The 20,666-nt window shown below is 39.6% G+C and overlaps 3 protein-coding genes and 1 long non-coding RNA gene across 25 annotated transcripts in view; 1 reads left to right on the forward strand and 3 right to left on the reverse strand.

Annotated features, from left to right (window-relative positions):
* Positions 1-6,052, reverse strand: part of LOC107270513 (protein madd-4) — a 90,715-nt gene extending 84,663 nt beyond the window's left edge. For 4 of the 5 annotated variants that reach the window (XR_003060547.1, XM_015745589.2, XM_015745586.2 and 1 more), the window contains exon 1: positions 5,372-5,501. Coding sequence is in view for 1 of the 5 variants with exons in the window: in XM_025087891.1 (XP_024943659.1) it covers positions 5,372-5,392 (21 nt within the window). In the remaining 4 variants the exon portion in view is untranslated. Of the gene's footprint in view, positions 1-5,371 lie in introns of all 5 variants that reach the window. The other variant, XM_025087891.1, reaches the window with a different exon arrangement.
* LOC107270516 overlaps positions 1-18,224 on the forward strand; it is a 94,987-nt gene extending 76,763 nt beyond the window's left edge. Inside the window, exons 1-10 of one of the 18 annotated variants that reach the window (XR_003060553.1) lie at positions 8,239-8,638; positions 9,483-9,786; positions 9,909-10,073; positions 10,278-10,812; positions 13,688-13,881; positions 15,533-15,658; positions 16,307-16,516; positions 17,461-17,508; positions 17,597-17,678; positions 17,961-18,224. Coding sequence is in view for 1 of the 18 variants with exons in the window: in XM_025087893.1 (XP_024943661.1) it covers positions 9,483-9,591 (109 nt within the window). In the remaining 17 variants the exon portion in view is untranslated. The other 17 variants (XR_003060563.1, XR_003060551.1, XR_003060552.1 and 14 more) reach the window with 17 other exon arrangements.
* Positions 6,544-8,096, reverse strand: LOC112494775. The gene is made up of 3 exons (XR_003060572.1): positions 7,830-8,096; positions 6,897-7,385; positions 6,544-6,810 (listed from the first exon to the last, which is right to left on the reverse strand). It is a non-coding gene; the product is annotated as an uncharacterized LOC112494775 (long non-coding RNA).
* LOC107270515 lies at positions 11,679-13,585 on the reverse strand. Its single transcript, XM_015745593.2, has 5 exons — positions 13,300-13,585; positions 12,984-13,144; positions 12,321-12,518; positions 12,025-12,231; positions 11,679-11,953 (listed from the first exon to the last, which is right to left on the reverse strand). Exons 1-5 carry the CDS (start codon positions 13,376-13,378, stop codon positions 11,786-11,788), a joined length of 813 nt encoding a protein of 270 aa, XP_015601079.1. The 5' UTR covers positions 13,379-13,585; the 3' UTR covers positions 11,679-11,785.
* Positions 18,225-20,666: the final 2,442 nt, after the last annotated feature.

Consider the following 20,666-nt stretch of genomic DNA (forward strand, 5'->3'; position numbering starts at 1 on the left):
AAAAAAAAAAAAAAAAAAAAAAAAAAAAAAATCGTTACAAAGACCTATAAGACGTGTCCATTACTGTTCACTGACCTGTTCCCAACATGCACTATGACACTTTAGGATCTTCCTCCCATCTGGTACACTTCCATACAAAAATTTAACCTCACCTATGACAAAGTACACAAAGCCACTTCGAGAAGAGAAGAAGAATTGTAGCATCTATCTGAACCAAGTCCCTAAGATAAAACGTGCTGCTGGATGTATGGCACTGGACCAGCAATGTGAAGTGCACGTTTCGGTGATTTCAGCAGCATAATTATAGGCGTCCTGGGCTATCTGGAAGCGATTGGCATGAGAACCTCGTAAAAGGTGAGACCAGCCATTACTAAATGGGGGCGGGCGAGGGGGGGAGATAACTGACCTTCTTAATACCGGCCATCAGCACGGGAGAGCCGTGAGCTGTCTGTAATCCTTTCGGTTGGGTCCTGGTGGGGGGATGCTGTTCCTGCACGGGGTTCCCCTTAAAACATTTCTACATATATGCGTGAAGGGTGCTCAGGGCTTAACGGCTTATTTGAAAGAGCAATCTGTGTAAAGTGGTTCGATGCTTTTTCCTTAAGTTGTTCTTGTTTAGGGTCAGGACGAAGGGGGTAACCTTTTATGCAGAGGAAGACCTTCCACGGGATCGGCTTATCCATTAAAATGCATACCACCGGGACAACCAGGTACCCGACCGATGACGTCATTCAGCTGAATATGCATACCACGTACGGTATACATATTGGGGCTGCTGGGCTACAAGAAGATGACCTCAGTGGTTCTGTATATACTTATGAGTCTACGGTCACTTAGTCTAAGTCTGTTACTTGGGATCGTTGGGGGATGATTGTGGTCTGTGGTATCTGGACCAGTAGTCGCTGGGATCACAATGTTGATAATACCTGAACTCCATAGGATCTTAGTGTTTCGTAATGGCGTCTGACAAAAAGGACGCTGGCACGGGTCTTATGCCAAGGTTGGATTGCGTCTCTGCTTCTGGAAGTGTATGTACACTTGGGCGACCGGTTGTGAGAACGACGCCGGGCGTCGTCCTACCATCCACCGCAACAGGCTTCTTAAGCTCAACTCCCCATCAACCCCCTCCGACCTCCTGCGTGATCAACGCGCCATCGGAGTGCACCTCAAGATCGTTACTGGTAATTGTGCCAAGGTACTCAGGGATTCTAGTCTGTTCTGAGTGTCTAGTTTTTTTTCCCTGGTCTAGTGTTTCTTTTTTATTGTACCTGAGTACAATGCTACATCTTTTAAACCCTGGTCAGGCATTGTTTGACTCGTGCAAAATCCTCGCTATAGGACCCTATCCTTGGGTCGCTCTCTCCATCTCATTCTTCCTCAGCATCCCTTGCGGGTCCTTTTCTGGGTATCTTATGGCTTGAGCTTGTAGCGCCGATTTGACCTTTTGTTAGCACCTACGTCAATCGGGAAGGTACGTAGCTTACAGCTTCCCTTCAGGTATGCACAAAGGACGGCGACAGCTCGCCACCAATGACCCTTGACAATAAGGTCCCGACGGCAAGGGTGCGTCCTGTTTAAGGGCAGGTTAGTCCGAGACTGGATGCCTGTCTGGATTCCTGGTTGATTCTTCAAGCTGAGAGGGGAGGGCGGGTCTGCAAAATGGACTTGTAATAAATGGTCGGGTGGAGCTCATCTCCGTTACTAGGAATTGCTATTCCGAGGTCCCAATAAGTCTGTTATGAAAATAGGCTGTAATCAAAGTTACGTCCTGAGGTCTGATGGGGCCAGGTATGACCTCAAAGACCCAAGCTTATTTCTATTTCAATCGAATTTCAACTACTTATTACATTCCAAGCACAAAGTTACTCCAGAAAGTATCAACAGGCCACCCACGGAGTACCAAACGTCATACCATAAGGCCCCATCGAGCATGGGGTCTTAATGGGATGACCTTCAGTATCATGAGCCAATGACAAATTGTCTGAATCATGACCATCTACTCGGAACGTAACTATATTATTTATATGGTTATAACGTCCATTGGGTTTTATATACTTCATCTAGACAACCTCAGGATCTTCATGTATCCCGAAGATCTGATCGGACCAAGCCACCCGTTACGTTAATCAAGTCTCTCGCAGTCAATATAGTATGAAAATTTTCCAGTAATACCAGAACTTCCTACGACATTGTCTCGTTGCACAGCATTGGCGTCCTTAAAAAGACACGAGAGCCAGATTGGGAAACTGGGTGGGATAATGCTCTTGTTTTCGTGTACGCAATCTATTGGGTCGACTTTACGATACAGAGTCAGGGACCATAGATCCATCTTCCACGCGTACCTAACCCAACGCGCAGAATGCTTCTTACACGTTGAAATTCCCGTCGGTTGTTTTGCCGGCGTGTTACTTCTTAAGAAAAACACGCAACCCTCTATAACAAGGCGTAAGACAATATCTGAAAATGAACCGACGTCAGATCGATATTAACTACAGGGTCGCGTAACGTCACGAAGTGCCAGGGTTCTCCTACACCAAGTTACAAGACTCGCGCCCTATTCTTTTTTATCTATTCCGTACAATAAGCGAATGATTATTTTCTTCATAATAGAGAACGAACGTATTTATACCATCTGGTGGTCTATTCGCATATAGAACGATATTGAATTGTGAGGTTGATATTGCACAATAACGTTATAACACAGAAGCAATATTATTTGACACGAACAAACCAAACTTATGCTGACAAAAGGCCGTATGGATTTGCTTGACTTTTTTACGGGCCAAACGTCATTATAGTCGCCAGGACTATAGCAATGATAGTCATAACAAACTCGGGCTAGCTTCAGTAGGGGGGAGATGGGAGGAGCCGATAGAAGAATCCCCTGGTAGAAATTATTCGTCGACGTTGAAAATTCGTAAGACAATCCGACAGTTGGTTTCGTAAACAGAGAGGTGGCGGGTGAAGTAGACAACGAAGGAGGGAGGACCAAAAAGAAAGATGGCGTACGAAATTGTATGGGCACGTTAGGCTCGATACTTCGTCTTCATAATACGTAAGTAGGTTAAGTTAGGTTATAACGAAAAGAATTGTCTGGACGATTTCGAATTTGGTAAAATGGCTCCTCGTCTCGCGTCAACGTCGCAAAAACTTGACTTTTCTTTTGGATTCGTGGTAAAAATCTTTTCTACCTGACTGCGGACTGGTATTTCGATTGTTTAGGTAAACGGGCTCCAGGACCCTTCGGTATGGTTAGCCTTCGGGGAATTCTCACGAAACTGGACTTTACCAATAGTCGTTTGCGAGGCGTTTAAAAATAGATATCCCTTTTTTTTCATACTAATTTTTTTTTTATCCAATATATATCACTGCGTGCTCGATGGAGCTCAAGTGCGTCCCGATCAAAAGCCCGAACTGCAAAGCTGACTATCGGCTGATTTACTTTGGCCGAGCAAGGCTCAGGAATTGAATTATAAATTAAGGGCGCGTTTCATCAGTTTCAATTAAGGACACCGTGGAGATGAACTCGATCCCCATTTAGTATGACGGTCATACAGCTCTAATGGTTTAGATTTTGAATCTACGCCTTGATCGTGACTATCGCTCACAATCAGCCCGCGTACATAAAAGTGTATCTTTTAATGGGTATTTCAAGCTGGGAAACATAGCAGACGTTAATGCACGTAGCGAACGAGACTAAAGAATTTTCAAAAAAGTAAAATATTATCATGGACAAGGTACATAAATCGTACTTAATTAACGTCAGTCATTAATACGCCCCAGTACACGTTTTTGAATTCATGAACAAACTTTACTTTCAGAGTTTACATCGTTTTTTAATCCTACAGTCCTGGGCGCTCTCTGCAAAATGGCATTATTGTTTGCATCCAGCCAATTCAATATTTCACTTGATACAGGGTATTGGGAACAATGCAATTTTAACTAATCGATAAGCATTTAATCAGGAAGATACACATTTCAATATCATAAAGAGTGATTACACTTCTACAGCCAGCCGAGTATCGGGAACCAACTATTTCGAACAGACATATCAATCACGACGAAAGAGTCATCCAAGGTAATTGCGTAATGCCAAATCGAAATTGAAATTTCATCATACGCGTTTCTCTTTGTTTCACGTGACAGATCGCACATTCTGAATCCACCCTCCTTCTCCCCCCTGTATATACCTTGCCATGGGTAATTGAAAAGTTTTATTACAAACGCGCCAGCGGGAACAGCCCTATAGTCGGATCGAGATAAATTCTCACAAGGCTGCGACGGCACGGGATACGTGCACCACCCTCTGCCTGCTACGTGGAGGGTGGTACCAACCTCAGGGTGGCGAACGTGCCAAGGGATGACAATATTGAAAAATTTTGAAGGAAAAATACGCAGGGCAACTGTGCGACACGTGAGAGCGAAAGGCTGGCAGGGTACAGGGGATCCATGTTAAATAAATATTTTTTTTGCAGATTTTCAAAAATTATTTAAATAACGACCAAGCTTATTACTTGTTAATGAGTTACAGTTGGTAGCTACTAGTTTTGACATTAAATATTAACTGTGCTCAGCTATGGTGTATACTGCGTATATACGACTAATGACTCTTCGAAGGTCTGTAACTGTTGCTCCGTCGGACGCTAAGCCATTATGGAAAATACGTATGGTAAAAAAAAAAAAAGAAAGGAAGGTCCGCTGTATTCATATTTGTCTGCCATTTGCTTTGTCGTTTCTTTCGAATTACAATTTACTTCGCTTTCAGCTAGTACAATTCCCGTTTCCAGCAAACGGTGCAATTCGAAGAAGGCATAAGATATGATAATGGACAGTTGTATAAACTGGGTCGTATCTTTAATGTTCGTAGTTTTTGTTCTATATTCTAGTTATACTTGCGAAAAAAAAAAATTATAGCGATTGAACGATAATTGAGAAAAACTCACAAACGGCAAAGTAATAATACAGAAACGTAGCGCAAACGAATAATTATCGTGATGGCAAAGTCACTTTCGCTACTGTTAGAGATAATTTCAGTGTAACAAAAATGGTAAAGAAAAATGCTGTTTCGAGATGTTCTACGTGTTTTTATACGTCTTGCATCTCCCTCGAGCGACGCTTGCAAATAGCTTTGGCGTATTTATACCTATACACATTTGTGTCTGCGTACAGATATACACACGAACGTTGAGAAATTCCAGGGTGAAACGTAACGTAGCAAAATTGTCGTGAAATTATAATAACAAATAGAGGTCACGAGAAAACGCGCTTAAGGGTCGCTACGAGATGGTTTGAAGTGCAAGGGGTGAGATTGCTGAATTAAAATTCTGACAATCACTCGAAGCCGTGGCTGGTAGGGTAATATGGTACTTACGTAGATTAGGCAAAGATCCATCCCTCTGCTAGGGGTTGATTTTAGATACGAAGTCGGCCACGAGGAGCACGTCTACAGTAATCAGAAGCACTGTCAATATCGCCACGTATAATGGCACGGCCTAGCAACGCCACGTAAACGGATAGAGTGATTCGATTAAAACACCAAAAAAAAAAAAAACCGAGACACAAGAAACTAGTATCGGAATAAAAAAGAAAAAATCGCGAAACGCTATTCACTGAACGACACACTCTCTCACGGAGCCCCGACACTCACTCCCATAAGTTTCAGCGATCGTTACAATCTGTCCCAGGAGTATCGAGGGCAATCGTAGGGTAATCCAGAAGTAAAAGAAGAAAAAATCACTAGCTTTCAGATTTCATTAAATTCCATCGAACGTCCTAGCAGCTTTCAGCGAAGCCTTTAGGCTCAGGCTCAGTTTCAGGCTCAGTTACGTATCTCAACGTATCTCCGATACAAAAAATCACGTTTACTCCTTGCTCGTATTTCTTCTCCTTGCCATGCAAGTGGAAGTCGCTCTCTTCTTGCACTTTTCCTTCGCGTCGAGGATCCTCGGCGACCTCGTGGTTCGTTCGAGCTACCTACGAAATGCAGCACGTCAGTGCTCGATGCTGTCGGGCCAAAGTGCGCCGCACGAGTGTCGGACTTACGTGAAAGCGCTTAACGTTGGCGCCTGGCGGCGGGGACTGGAAAGATATGCTGTCACCCCCCACCTACAAGTCACCCCTAGCGAGATCACCCCACTACCAACCCCCCACTAACACCACGTACACCGTAAGCGTCCCTGAAGCTGGCTAACCACCCCTACATTCTCTCACTCCTCCGCTCTCTCTCTCTCTCCCCCTCTCTGGTGATCCTTGTTGAAAGCGTGACTGGGTGCAGGGGGTGGCTTTCAATTGGGGGTGAGAATTCGCTCTAGACGCCACCACAGTGAACTTGCAGCTATCAAGTAACTTGGGTCCGATGATGCCTACCTTCTTAGTTACACCAATTTTATTTTGCCGCGAGGTCGAATTTTCTGGGATCAATCCTGATAGCAATATCTAATTGCAAATTATTTTTATCGATAAAAAAATGAGAATTATCCGACTATGTTTATAGTCAGATAATGTGTTTATTATTTAGTCGGATACAGATATACCTTTGTCTACGTACAATTCCATGATTGTGAAATGTAGCGGGGATCGTCGGGAACCACAGACCCATCCGCAGCTTCCGGTTAGTCGTTCAACTTGCGAAAATCGATGTTCGCGTAAATCCGCATACCGTAGGACATTATAAGAGCGTGCGAAAAGTCCCACGTGTTAAAGCTGCTCACGTGGAGTTGTGCAACACTAATTCTCCACTGATGCAATTGCCATAAGGATCCTCAACTATTTGCAGGATGATTACGTGAACCGCATGCGGTTCTGATGGTCCTGCAAAAGTACGAAATCCGATGTCGCTTAGTTATACACCACGTAACCACAGTACAAATTACAAAGGTATCAAGAAACACAAATACCTTGTTCTTCGTCGATATGAATTTTCTTAATTCTTAACCTCAAAATGACTTGATAAATTAATCGCTAATAAATTCACGCTGTACTCGCGCCATTCGCTCTAATTTCTACAGTGAATACAAAATACCGGGAAATTGTAGGTATTCGATTAAAGCTTAAGGCGATCCAATGACGAATGAGAATCGAGTACAGCCAATGGCCCGGTTAGCTGTAAGTCCTTTTGTGAGAAAATAGTCAGAAGGGAATTAGGTAGCTTTCGAAGCAGGAAGTACAGAATCTCTCACGTAATCCTTTCTTTCCCTCTCGGGAAAGGTGCGGAGAGGGGGAGTCAGTCTCTTGGAGTAATTCACTGTCGGTCGATACAGTTAACTCAAGGAAAAATCACTTGGCAGCGATGCACGCGTCGCCCGAAAAAGCCTCGACGAAATAACGGCAGTACGTGCTCTGAAGAAATTCGTTCGTGTATGTTCATACGTAGCTGCTAGCTCCGGCTGGAAACAAAGTATATCGATATAACGTATATACCCGAGTATACTATATGTATATATAGCGTATATAGAATATATGGATAAAAGATACCTAGCCACATCTCGAGACATTTTCCAGAACGACCTGGTATACCGATACAGTGTATGTATTATTATAGGTTACTTATATACCAAGAAATATACAGCATTATAGATATTTTGAAATTCTTTGGATGATCTAGCAATTAATTATACGTTAAATTATCTGCCACGCGAAAGTAGCACGGATAATGCTCGAGGAAAAGAGGGTCATCCAATTTATTCGTTGGAAAAGCCTGAACTTTCGAGATGGACGACGATTTTCCTTGTTGGTTGCTTGTTTTTACTTTTTTTGTTTTATGTCTACTTTATTCTCTCTTATTCAACCGCCATTGGTCCCTAGATACTTAATCTTCTCTACGTACTTACGGATATATCCAGCAGTGTAAGCCTGAAAATGTTGTAGATCTCTGGCAAATGAAATCATGAGAAACACGGAGTGTTATGAAAATTCGATAAAGTCTATATACAGATATAACAGATTTTTTACTCGTATCGAGTCGCGGTCTGGCAGATGCGCAACACGAAGTCGCATATACGTGTATCGTCTGGGAAATAGAGCCAGGACGGCTTTGGCTTTGTTCTGTGGATAAAAATTAGACCGCGAATTCGTGATTTTAAAATGCAGCTGTTCCGTACACGTGCGCCGCATAACTGGCAACATTATGCGTCGCTATCTCGTGCGACAGGATTGCGGTCGGTAATTTGATGTTGGCTTAGCGACACGTACGCCTCTATTGTGCATTGTGCGAAGCTCGTCGACTTTGGCTGTGAAATATTGTGAGTTAGATAAATGCCAGCTGGTATTTCGCGCAGTAAAAGTATTTAGTTAACCGTGTCTTGCTCTTTCATAAAGGTTCGTTTCGTCTTTCGTGAATTTCATCACGGCAACAATGTATATATACACATCAAATTCAACGAGGACTAAATTGTATAGCGTCCATTTAAAATTTAGAAAGGCTTTAAGGCTATTTCTATTGCTGTGAAGTTCCGGCTTGTTACTTGTCTCAGTGCAAAGAAGGCTGCTTAACGAAGGTGGAAGTCATCATCATTTTGAGATTCATAATAACCACTGGCGTCACTTTATAGATTTTCAGAGTGCTCAGTGTTATTAATTAACAATGGACTTGTTATCGCCCGTTTCTTGAATACATTTACTTACTCTTTACTACAGCGAGGTAAGACTATGACAAAAGGGTTTATTATCTGTCTCTATCTCCCTCTCTAATTCTCTCCTCTCTCTTCGTCTCTCATTCTGAAAGCGCTTTCTGTCTAGAACCACGAACTCTTTTTTTAAGTGCCACCACTTAGAGCTCTGCCACTTGTATTCGCTAATTAACGAGGTTAGTCACTACGTGAATTGTCAGGTATTCCAACGCTTTTTTCTAAAAGGTCGCATCTCATGTTGGATAAGACGAAAATATTATCACCCAGTGACGCGCGGTAGTTTGATTTCAATTACAAAGACAAAGTCAAGTAAAAAATAAATAAAAGTGCCTATTGTGCAGTACATTTTTATCGCAACTGTCAGCCCGGCGCAGTCACCCATTGGCTTGTGCTCGTCCTGTTTACATTGAATATTTCAGAGAATCGACAAACAACCAAATTTTCATGAAGTGCAACAGTGCTTTTTGTTCTCCTACCAACTTCACTGCGATTCAAACTCGTGCGATTTATTTAGCTACGTTGATATTCGATTATCGATTTTTATTATTTCTATTTCGCTCAAACTGAACTCATAACTGTTTCACGAAATACGCACGAATGTTACCTTATGACGAGATAATAGAAACGGCAATAAGAGACAAGCTAAAGTACGGTCGTTTAATCATGTACCTTGATGCATTTTTCTACCGGACACTTTTCGAAGGCTCCGAGACTAACTTCAGGTACTTGAACTAATTTCAAGTTTTTCAAAGTTTCATGCTGACAAATGACCCTCTCGAAAATGAAGCACTGACAGATGCAGTGCAGCATTTTACTATACGTACTATACTTTACAGAAAATGTCTTCATCCAAAGGTTCACCGACCCTGGACCTCGGGACTCCTACCACAAAGTACAGAGTGATAACGATGCCAATTACAAGAAAAAAGGGATACTTGCTCAAAATAGAAAACCAATAAACTGACATCGATCCCTGGCTTGCATTTAAGATTAACCGCAGACGGCACATTGGCTTCCGTACGAGGTTGACTGACCTGGGTTCATTCAGAGTTACGCAATGGCGTCATCTCTATTTGGCAGATGCTCTTCCATTCTTATACACACAATCCACGTTTCTACCACGAATACCTATACTCGTGCTACGAGTCAGGACCTTATGGTTTGTATGTTAGCTTATAGAATACATGGCGATATACCCCTAGACACGTACCAAGTAATAGATTATCCTCTTGAAAGAGTTTAAAAATTATTTCTCTTCATTAATTGTTTCTGTCATTGCAGATAAACCAGTCGGAATTGAACGTCTCAAAAAATGGCAACTATAACAGTTACCAAAGACCAATTGAGTGATGCTAAGTTGGAGCTGTGTCAACAAGAAAAAAGCTCATGGCTGATCATCAAACTGAACTTTGTTCATAAGGATACCCTTTATGGTACTCAACTGGGGTACGTATGCTGTTTGACTCTCTTAAAAAATAATTTATTATATTGAAAGCTTTCATAAAGCAAGTCTGGATGAGGAGCATCAGATGGTACCCATGAGTTTAATTAAATTTTGAAAACATCAGTTGATTAGAGATACCAGATTAAAATCTGCGTATAAAATATCGTGATGGTAAAAAGGTAAGGAATCACAAATAATGATAGTAGGCAGATTTGCAGAGTTCACAATAGGAGACAAAGGGCAACCGATTCCCCGATGCGGTTCAAAGGCTTCGGATGTCTCGTACGAGTGAACCCTCCTATCCATTTCACTTGCTGAAAAAGCTCAACTGGCAGAACAGAAAGTGCATCGTCGACTGTTGAGATACGTCTGGCGATAAAGTGAAAAGTGGCAGAGAGAAAGGAGGACAAGGGTGAAAGGAAGAAGTTGCCTAGTCCAAAAATTCCGATAGAATTAGTAATGTAAAAAGGTTAGAATTCGAAAATAAGATTTCGTTTGAACGGTAGCACTGTGAGTTGCAATAAGAAATCTTATTGAATGCCTGGCTTGATAATAGTCAAAGCCAGTAGTGGTAGCAGTGCTACTGCAAACTATACTCATAGTATTACTATAGCTGATAACCGTGATAGCAGTAATAGTAGTAACAACCGTAGTGGTGGTAGACCTGGAGGATCGATGCCGTAGCAGCGACAGCGTGGCTCCAGCCTGCAGACAACTTCCCCCATACCTTTGGATATCTTGGTACGTTGGTATCCCGTATCCAGATGTACTTCCATCATTCCCATTTACATTCCTATTCACCTTTACATTCCCATTATCATTCCTGTGACCTTCTCAGCTATCCTGCCCACTTAAAGACCCCAGACCATACCCGTCTGATACTGCAAACCCTCAAGCAGTTCCGTCTAGGGACAACTACAACCCTTACGGACACGCACCCCCTATATAAGCGTATGTTGTGGATTGTAGTAGAGTGAGGATTTGGATTGTCGGAAAGGGTTGTAAGCTGTAACCCACATTCCAGACAAGTGTTGCGTCACGCATGAGTATCCCTTATTTTGTCGTTGACATTCCATTGTTGAAAATGCACCTGGGCCCAATAAAACGTGATGGATCTGTCTGTTCCAGGCACTGGTCTTCTTACTGTATCGTTTGCGCATGTACTATTGATCATTTCAGGATTCGACAGAAATTGACGCCTTAATGATTTTTATTTGATTCTCGTCAGTCGAAAAAAAATGTTTCTGTGGCATTGCTATTAAAAGGTCTCTTTTCGTTGCTACGTGCATTGTTTGCTATACGGTTATATTCTCTGGTGATATTCGCTCTTGTGATTTCAGCTATTCTAGTGACTTTTAGTTGTTATCCGACCGCGAGCACTGTGCTGGAGCTACGCGGCAGTAATGCTCCAAGTTTTAACTACGAATTGCGCTTTATGATGCATTCGATTGTAGAATTTCGTGTCGCTTGTATTCTTTTTTTTATGTTTATACGTGTATTTGTACAAACTTTGAAAATTGTCTCGGGAATCGGATATTTTGTTTGATCAACCGTCTGCTGATTTTTGCATTGTTTTGTTTTCCAATAAAAAAATATTTCACGTAATATTTGTTTTTAACAATGCAACGGTAAAGCGATAAAGTTTTATTTATAGCTTTATACGATATACATTTATTTATGTCTGTCCCTAATAACCGTGATTGGTGATCTTTGGTTATTCGTTGGATTTTCCGTGCAGTAACACAATTTTAGTCAGCTTATCGAACAAAGTCATGCATCTGCTCCAAGCTGCGTCACTGGTATGAGCTTTGATAATATCCTCATTTCTGTGAACGTACATCATGGAGCTCCTAAACGGCGATAATATATTGTCGAACAGGAGCTGTAATGAAAAATAACAAATGCTCTATAGATGATCAAATAACCATTATAAACGTATCAGAGGGCACTTACATCTTCACGAAATTCATCGCGCAGTTTGATAAAAGCTGGTCTGGCGTTTTCCCAGCCATGAGCGAACATACTTGTGATGAACTTTTGCAATATAGAAAAATCATGATCAGCCACTGCCGGTAGATCATGCAAAAGACTTTCTAAGGTTTGCATGGAGGTGACGTTAACGGGGTTGTCCTGCATGAGGTTCTCCAAACTAGGTAAGTCCTACCGAGTCAAAAAGAACTATATATAGTAACCAAAGACATACAACAAAGATAGATTATATTTATATGCAATTAGCACTAATATTTTACCGTTGAACCAGTCACAGCGTTACCGCCAAATTCTTGAGGGATGATATCAATGTAGCCCTCAAAGCTATTTGAGACAAGATCCAGGCTGTGATCGAGAGAGTCTGCGGGTGATTCATCATGAATGGAGTTAATGCTGCGGTCTAGATTCCCAGTCATTTTTTCAACACTGTGACCAAAGAAAAACGCAGCAGAATTTGCCTGAGGGAAAACGTGACGTTAGATGGACATGTATACATAACGAATATAATGGTAAAATCAAGATATATAAATCATCGATTCGCTCGATTCAACTTTCATGTAACAGATTGTGAAACTACTGTGGGTAGTACTACCAGTGAGCCCTGGTGGCGTAGGCTGCGAACTAAAAGTTGTATACCACGCGTGTCGTTGATCATGTAACGTGACGGGGCCGTAATAAAGTATGGAAATAATAAACGACTCGAGGAATCGTGAGCTATTGTCTAGGATGGCGTAAATAATGTATTCGAATCATGAAAGGAAGACGAGTGAGTGTTCTTCAAACGTAATGAACTATAATTTGAATCTATTCATAGTACACGTGTGGCCCATACGTATTAATTATCTGTAAAGGACTAAAGCCTGCGTCCTGACACTGCCAAAATCACGATAAACTTCTTACGGTATGGCTGCTTTCTTAATTACCTGGAAGTAATATATATTTGTTAGTCGAGCAACGTAACTGGTTGTTGCACTTATAATTTCATCTCTGAGCGTGTCGGCCGCTGCGCCCAGTTGTACTTGCGGATATTTCACGACGCTGGCGCCCTCTGCATATGCACTTGGTACTACTTGATAGTCGGCAGCTGTTGAGTGAGAGGTAAATTTTTTCAATAAGTTTTATCCGACACTAAGATTATGCAACGAGTTGATACACCGAGGATAACCAAAGTGAACGTCAATATTTAAGGATGATACGAGTAAATGTAAAAATAATTTGTTTCTCATTTGTACGTCTTACCGCCATTAACCAGTGCAAAACAGAAGGCGAATCCTAGCGTAAGAGTCTTCATTATATTCACAGAGTTTAAAGAGAACATATTCACGGAACGAACTTCAACGACTTTTTACACTGCAGATCGTCGAGACTGGGATTATAAGTAAATCCAGTCTCCCACTCGTATCTTAACGTTATTGATAATCTCGAAAAATATTGACAGTGATTTAAGATAAAGGAAATTCCAAATCAAAAAATCCCACTTTTTCAATTCCCAATTATCATGCTAACGGTAAATACAATGACGTACAGTCGCAAGTCAGAAAAAATGTCTAGCTAAGTAGTTTCTCGTATGTTTTTGTTGGAAACAAATAATTTCCCACTCAAAGACGTGCTCGTTGTTTGATTGCAGCCGCTTCATAGAAACCTGCTAGTTATTTCCTTCCAACGGACGGACACCTATCGACGTAAGGACCTGAACCTATCGCAATTATTCAACAGACACAAAGTTCAAATTCAACGTGGACTCGTGGGGTACATTCGGTTCAGAAATTTTTGTCTCCACACCGCCCAGACCAAATTGGCACAAAGCAGCGACTGCATAAGGTACTGATTTCATTTATAATTAGAAATTGAATGGATAAACGTAACAGTTGTGTCACATAGATGTAATGATATTAATCGCTATCTTCGAGCAACAAATTTTTATCATTGTCGCACGCAGCGAGATTAATTGTTTTCATGAATCCTTGCGACGACAATGACGTAAAACATAAACGCTATGGGTAATTTTTATAGCGTCCATTTGAATTATGCAGTTATTAAAACTCAGACTGGCATGATGAATAATGGCGGTAGAGTAATTACAGGCGTCATATATATATATACATATCCTTTACATATACGATTTATTTAAGTAACCTCTCACAAATTAGTTGATAATTTTCATGGAACAAAGAAGGTGGCAGCCATCATGGTTTTTAAAAGTCGTTTTTTCTTTTTTCAATTCTCGCGTGGGCGTAGTCGGCATGTACGGGTACCGTGATGTAATCGGCATATAACTGAAAATATATTGAGCATGTGTGTCAAGCACAAAGAGACCAACGGCTGTAAAGTCGCGAAGGGTGAAAAGGAAAATTTTGGTATTTGTACGTACTAGAAAATCAAAATATTTACTTTGACCTTTGAACTTTTCCTTGGATGATCCCCTTCGGCTTGAATTCGAAATGGCTCTCCCCACTTTGTGATTCTCGATTTGCCACTTCTCTTTGCTCGGGCTTTGTGAATTCTGGGGAAAAACAAGTGGCGGAGGGTTTTTTAGAGGGCGGGGAGGGATAGATGAAAGGGGGTCGGAGTGATGGGTATGGGGAGGAAGCGGGGGAGGGAAAAGACGAAACCAGCTTCCTTCAGCCAGAAGACGAGTTCCCCATTGGCAATCGACCGCGACAGGAAATGGATTATTGAGTTTGGCTTTTGGGGACTCTTGCGATTCGCGAATTCTCTCGTTCCCCGGGAGTTTTCGGTGCCGCCATTAGATATACGCCTCTTCTGTATTTCAAAGAGACTCGAACGTTCGAAGGCCAAAGATTTGAGGTATGGCAGGTTGGCTGAAAGTGAATTTACGAAAGCGCGACTCAGTGGCTAATGGATTTTGAATTTGCAAATCGGCAATTCCGCTTTCGATATTTATTCGATCATTTCCGGTTATCGATGTGCATATCCATTAGAGATCAGATAGATTAGAATATCCGTACCACAGTGAAAATTTTTGAATCCTACTGATATCCTATTTTTGAAAATGTTAATAAAACCAGCAAAACCTTATGCCTGATTTGTACGCGCAGTATAGGAATTTCGAATATCGTAAATACTAGCGTTTCTTCCATTTATGGATCAGTAGGATACAGGACTGAGTAAAATACGAAGCAATCCTTTTTGGTCCAGCGACCCCCCCTGGCTCCCAGCATCCGAACACGAAACCGTTTAGTCTCATCTTGTAAGTGGTCAGTAGTTCTCAATTCTGAACACTTTCATATGGCCAATAATAAAATTGTATTGAAATATTAAAAAATTTTTTAGAATCAAAAAACCGGTTATATGAAAAATTTTTTTTAACTTCCTCCGATCGAATTTAACAAGGGAAAATTTTTTTTCTACAATATCACATCTCAAACAAAACATCTGACTGGTTCTTTGTATCTGAATACCACTGATCACTTAAGAGGAATCGTTTTTGATAAAGTGTTGTTCGTTTCAGGCATTACGCGGCCTCCTGGGTTCTACGTAAACTACTACTGGCAGACTCTGAAATATTTTTCAAATGAGTAAGAATTTCATGGCCGACCCGGACACTTTACTTGACGTGCGGAACCCGTGAGACTCGGTAAGGCGACAACTTAACGAGTGACTGTGTACTTGAAAATATTAACATAAAGAGTTCTTTGATATCCCATTGATCCAGTGTGTATACACGTGAAAGAATATGTCTTATATATTATCATAGACTGGTTACATAAGAAATCAATGTATAGCTCTTTCCCATAAAACCAGTTTCCTTCGACTAGAATCTTCCCAAGAATATCTATGATTCATTTGCTTTATGATTCCGAAGAGAAAAAAAGGAGGAAGATATCACAAGAATATTTGGCAGTGAACTAGCATAAATTAATTCATCATAGAAACTGTCCCTTAATATTAACATAAATCTCATAAATAATAACGGTACTTGCGTATCATGAGAATCATTAAATAATTTGTCAATACCAATCAGATCCAATTGTAGTGAATGAATTTACAATCAAATTTCACCACCAGTCCAATCTAGTCAAAATGACAAACTTTAAGAACCCAATGAAATTCCTACTTTACAAATTTCGACAAACTGATAGCAAATATGAAATAAAATTAATGTACAAGTCGTGGTTTGAAAATGAAATTTTTTAATTCAATCATCAAACGACAATCCATAATTGATTGAGCTAAGTGAAATAATTTTGAAGATTATAGTCAATGAACAAGAATAATTTTTCAGATCCCGCCATCTGTTGAAAACTTCGAGAACTGACTCGTACCGTCTGAAAGGAAGCAGTAGTAAGGTCTATCGATCTTCGGGAAAGTGATTCGCAAAATAAACAAAGATCGCATTCTTGTATAAGGGCCAGTTTCCAAAGGCGTAAGGTACAACATGGTTTGATTAATGGATAGCAGTACAATGGATTCCGTCAGCAGACGCCTATTGAACGTAAGTACCAACATAATGCTGAGAAACTTATATTCTAACCTATACCTTTTCTTCGTTTGGATTTTAAATTTGTATGCTTCGGATCAGACGTAGACATAACAGATACCAATTAGCTTTTTATTTAATTCTCAAAATCAAATAATATTAATTATGTCTGCTGGTCACTAAATCAACAATATATATATTCCCATTTATCCATCAAGATCAGGCCTTAAATTTTGATCAATCACGATAATAATCACGTATCGAGTTACTATTTATGAATCCTTATCACTGATAGCTCTTATATAACTTGAGCATTAACGTAAAAACATCATACTTGGAAACGTTCCCTATTTTATTAAGGAACTCTCACGTTTCATATCAAATATAAAACGATGCTTGGTTCGATTTTTTATTTTCACACCCATTCATCCCAATAGCCAATGCCAGTGAATGTTGTAATTCTCATGAGCATCCCAGGCTCGTGTTTTACGCTCAAGGAATTTATATATAAAACAGTAAGAATCATAATGGTTGTGGGTATAAGTGGCTATTTTGTCAAAGACATATAGCACGTTCATTTTTCTTTTTACGGTGTTATCCGTACAGGGAAAAATCGATTAAAATCTTTATGTCACGATTAAAACCTATCAACTAACCGACCTTCCTCTTCCATTTTCGTTTTTCGTGGCTTCTTGGCCTTTTTTTTTTATTGTCACCATAAAACGAAAGACACCTCGGTGTGATCCCTCCTTTATCCGCAATCGACATTACGGCGTCGTTTTATTCACGAGGGGTGTATGGTTTCCGATTGTGTCTTGACTTTTTTGGTTAATCCCCTCAACGCCGACCCACCCCTAGCTGCAACATCTGCCACAGGCACTGTTACGTAAAAACAATTAATTTTTATCGATGCGCACTTTATATGACGATAAATTAATCTGATTTATTGGAGCCTTCAGGACTTTCAGTCGGCGATGTCGATTCTTAGTGATAGCCTGGCAATCAAGGTAAAATGTGATAAGAGCGTTATTTATTAAATACAAAAGATTATTTTTTACAAAAAATCGATATTAATAGAAATTGTATGTTTTTCAGGTTCTCCAAAAGGAAAGGGGGGCGTATAAAGGAGATCAGGAGTAATGCATTTCTAATGGCTGACGTCTGCAATTGATATTAGGTGATAACTATTTTCTATAATTCATTAAATTAAATGATGGTTAATGAATGTTGTAATTCAGCAGGTTATACTTATATGACATGATAGATTGTTAATGGTTACTTAATATGAGAAGATGGGATAATGATTGTTAATGAGACAATAAATGTTAAATATAAATATTGGATCAACGATGTCACATTAATGATGTCATTTATGTTTCATATGCTCGCTGTCAAACGAGGGAATATCAAATTTATTATTGGACCGTGTATGATTTGTAATTACCGCATCACCGAGGAGGAATGGGACTGTAAATCTCGCGGGAAATTGGATTTATTGTGATATCACCAGTATATTTCTACCAGCGGAACTTTTAACTCTTAAGCTAGATTGATGTTGTGCGGTATGGATTCGCGTAAGGCCATGTATTATTAAAAACACTTTATTATTAAAACATTGAAAGGAGGGATAGATACAGACAATACATTGTCCCGTGAGTCGGACAATTGAGAAACTAAAAGCTGTGACGAGATGAACCTCAAAGAATTAAAAGTTGAATTTGAATGGTGTGCTCGAAGTTGATATAAATACCACTAGGTGGCAGCACTTACTGAAGATCCGATCCACACATAAAGTAAGTTAGGAAGGAGACGAGTTTCTTGTTCCAAGTTAGGCGATTGATAATTGGCTGGATAAGCCGCGAAAAAAGAAAGAAGATATCAGTTGTACAAAATGAGCTGTCACTGACTCACTCAAAAGTTATTTCAAAAATCGATGATCTAGACAGAGATAAGTAGGGAGATGCACAACGGTACGGTTTTAGGGGATACGAAAATCATGGCGCTCAATCGTAGCGGCGAGTCTGGAAGTAGGATTTTGTGATCATTCGCCTCCGTCGACAATGCGAATCTCGTCGCAGCCGAACTAAACGTGGACACGAACGCGTAGCTTGGCGGCCAGAGGTTCTCCGCTACTCACCGCTGGTTCCCAAAGCAACGCTTAGAACGAGACTCAAAACTAGAATTTCTCAAGAACTATTGAAAAAGCCTATTGTTGAAATATTTTTAAGACATTTTTAACAAAGTGATAGATAGATAGATAGATAGATAGATTTTTAAGAAGTGAGAAAATAAAAAAAAACATGGTCACCTATGGGGCCACGGAGGGGTCGTTGCTCCCTCGTGGAGAGGTAGGACCTCACGGAAATGGGCGGGGAGGGGCCCATTTCACTCCCTTATATTTCCTGCTTTTTCCACTTTTTCCACTAAATCGTAAATAAATTAGGTGTTTGGAACATTAAAATAATTAATGAAATCAATGAAATATTAACACTTGGAAATCGGAAATTTTGGCCAAGCATATTTAGAAATACTGGAAGTTGCCCAAAATTGTGTGCGCGCAAGTTCGTCGCGCAGGACTCGGTGAGCCGGAACAGGCGGATGGTGGGGGGAGCGCTCGAGCCAGCGCCCGGACTCTGAGCGCTCATTCTTCCTCGAGCCGGTCTCCTATACTGGTCTCTTGGAATCATTTCGAACCTTCCTCTATTTTTATATTTATTTCTCCTTTACTTTGTTATTTCTTTATCTTTCATTCTTCACTTTCTTATTTATCTCCTTCCTCATTTCTTCACTTTTATAACTCTATTCCTTACTTTTCTACTTCTTCACTTCTTCAATTCTATATTCATTTCTTCGCTTATTATCTTATTCTCACTTCTTTATTTCTATATCCGTTTACAACCTTCTTCTTCTTCTTTATTTATTTCTTCTTTACTTCCTTATTTCTTTATATTTCATTCTTTACTTTCTCACTTATCTCATTCCTTGTTTCTTCTCTATTTATATTTCTTGTTTCTTCTCTATTCCTTACTTTTCTACTTCTTCACTTCTTCATTTCTATATTCATTTCTTCTCTTATTATCTTATTCTCACTTCTTTATTTCTATATCCGTTTACAACCTTCTTCTTCTTCTTTATTTATTTCTTCTTTACTTCCTTATTTCTTTATATTTCATTCTTTACTTTCTCACTTATCTCATTCCTTGTTTCTTCTCTATTTATATTTCTTGTTTCTTCTCTATTCCTTACTTTTCTACTTCTTCACTTCTTCATTTCTATATTCATTTCTTCTCTTATTATCTTATTCTCACTTCTTTATTTCTATATCCGTTTACAACCTTCTTCTTCTTCTTTATTTATTTCTTCTTTACTTCCTTATTTCTTTATATTTCATTCTTTACTTTCTCACTTATCTCATTCCTTGTTTCTTCTCTATTTATATTTCTTGTTTCTTCTCTATTCCTTACTTTTCTACTTCTTCACTTCTTCATTTCTATATTCATTTCTTCTCTTATTATCTTATTCTCACTTCTTTATTTCTATATCCGTTTACAACCTTCTTCTTCTTCTTTATTTATTTCTTCTTTACTTCCTTATTTCTTTATATTTCATTCTTTACTTTCTCACTTATCTCATTCCTTGTTTCTTCTCTATTTATATTTCTTGTTTCTTCTCTATTCCTTACTTTTCTACTTCTTCACTTCTTCATTTCTATATTCATTTCTTCTCTTATTATCTTATTCTCACTTCTTTATTTCTATATCCGTTTACAACCTTCTTCTTCTTCTTTATTTATTTCTTCTTTACTTCCTTATTTCTTTATATTTCATTCTTTACTTTCTCACTTATCTCATTCCTTGTTTCTTCTCTATTTATATTTCTTGTTTCTTCTCTATTCCTTACTTTTCTACTTCTTCACTTCTTCATTTCTATATTCATTTCTTCTCTTATTATCTTATTCTCACTTCTTTATTTCTATATCCGTTTACAACCTTCTTCTTCTTCTTTATTTATTTCTTCTTTACTTCCTTATTTCTTTATATTTCATTCTTTACTTTCTCACTTATCTCATTCCTTGTTTCTTCTCTATTTATATTTCTTGTTTCTTCTGTCTCCATTACTCTCCTCCTGCTATATCCTTAAAAATTAAGTTGTTAAAAAGTCCTTT

This window comes from Cephus cinctus, unplaced genomic scaffold, assembly GCF_000341935.2.
Source record: "Cephus cinctus unplaced genomic scaffold, Ccin1 Ccin1_scaffold0786, whole genome shotgun sequence".
Classification (NCBI taxonomy): domain Eukaryota; kingdom Metazoa; phylum Arthropoda; class Insecta; order Hymenoptera; family Cephidae; genus Cephus; species Cephus cinctus.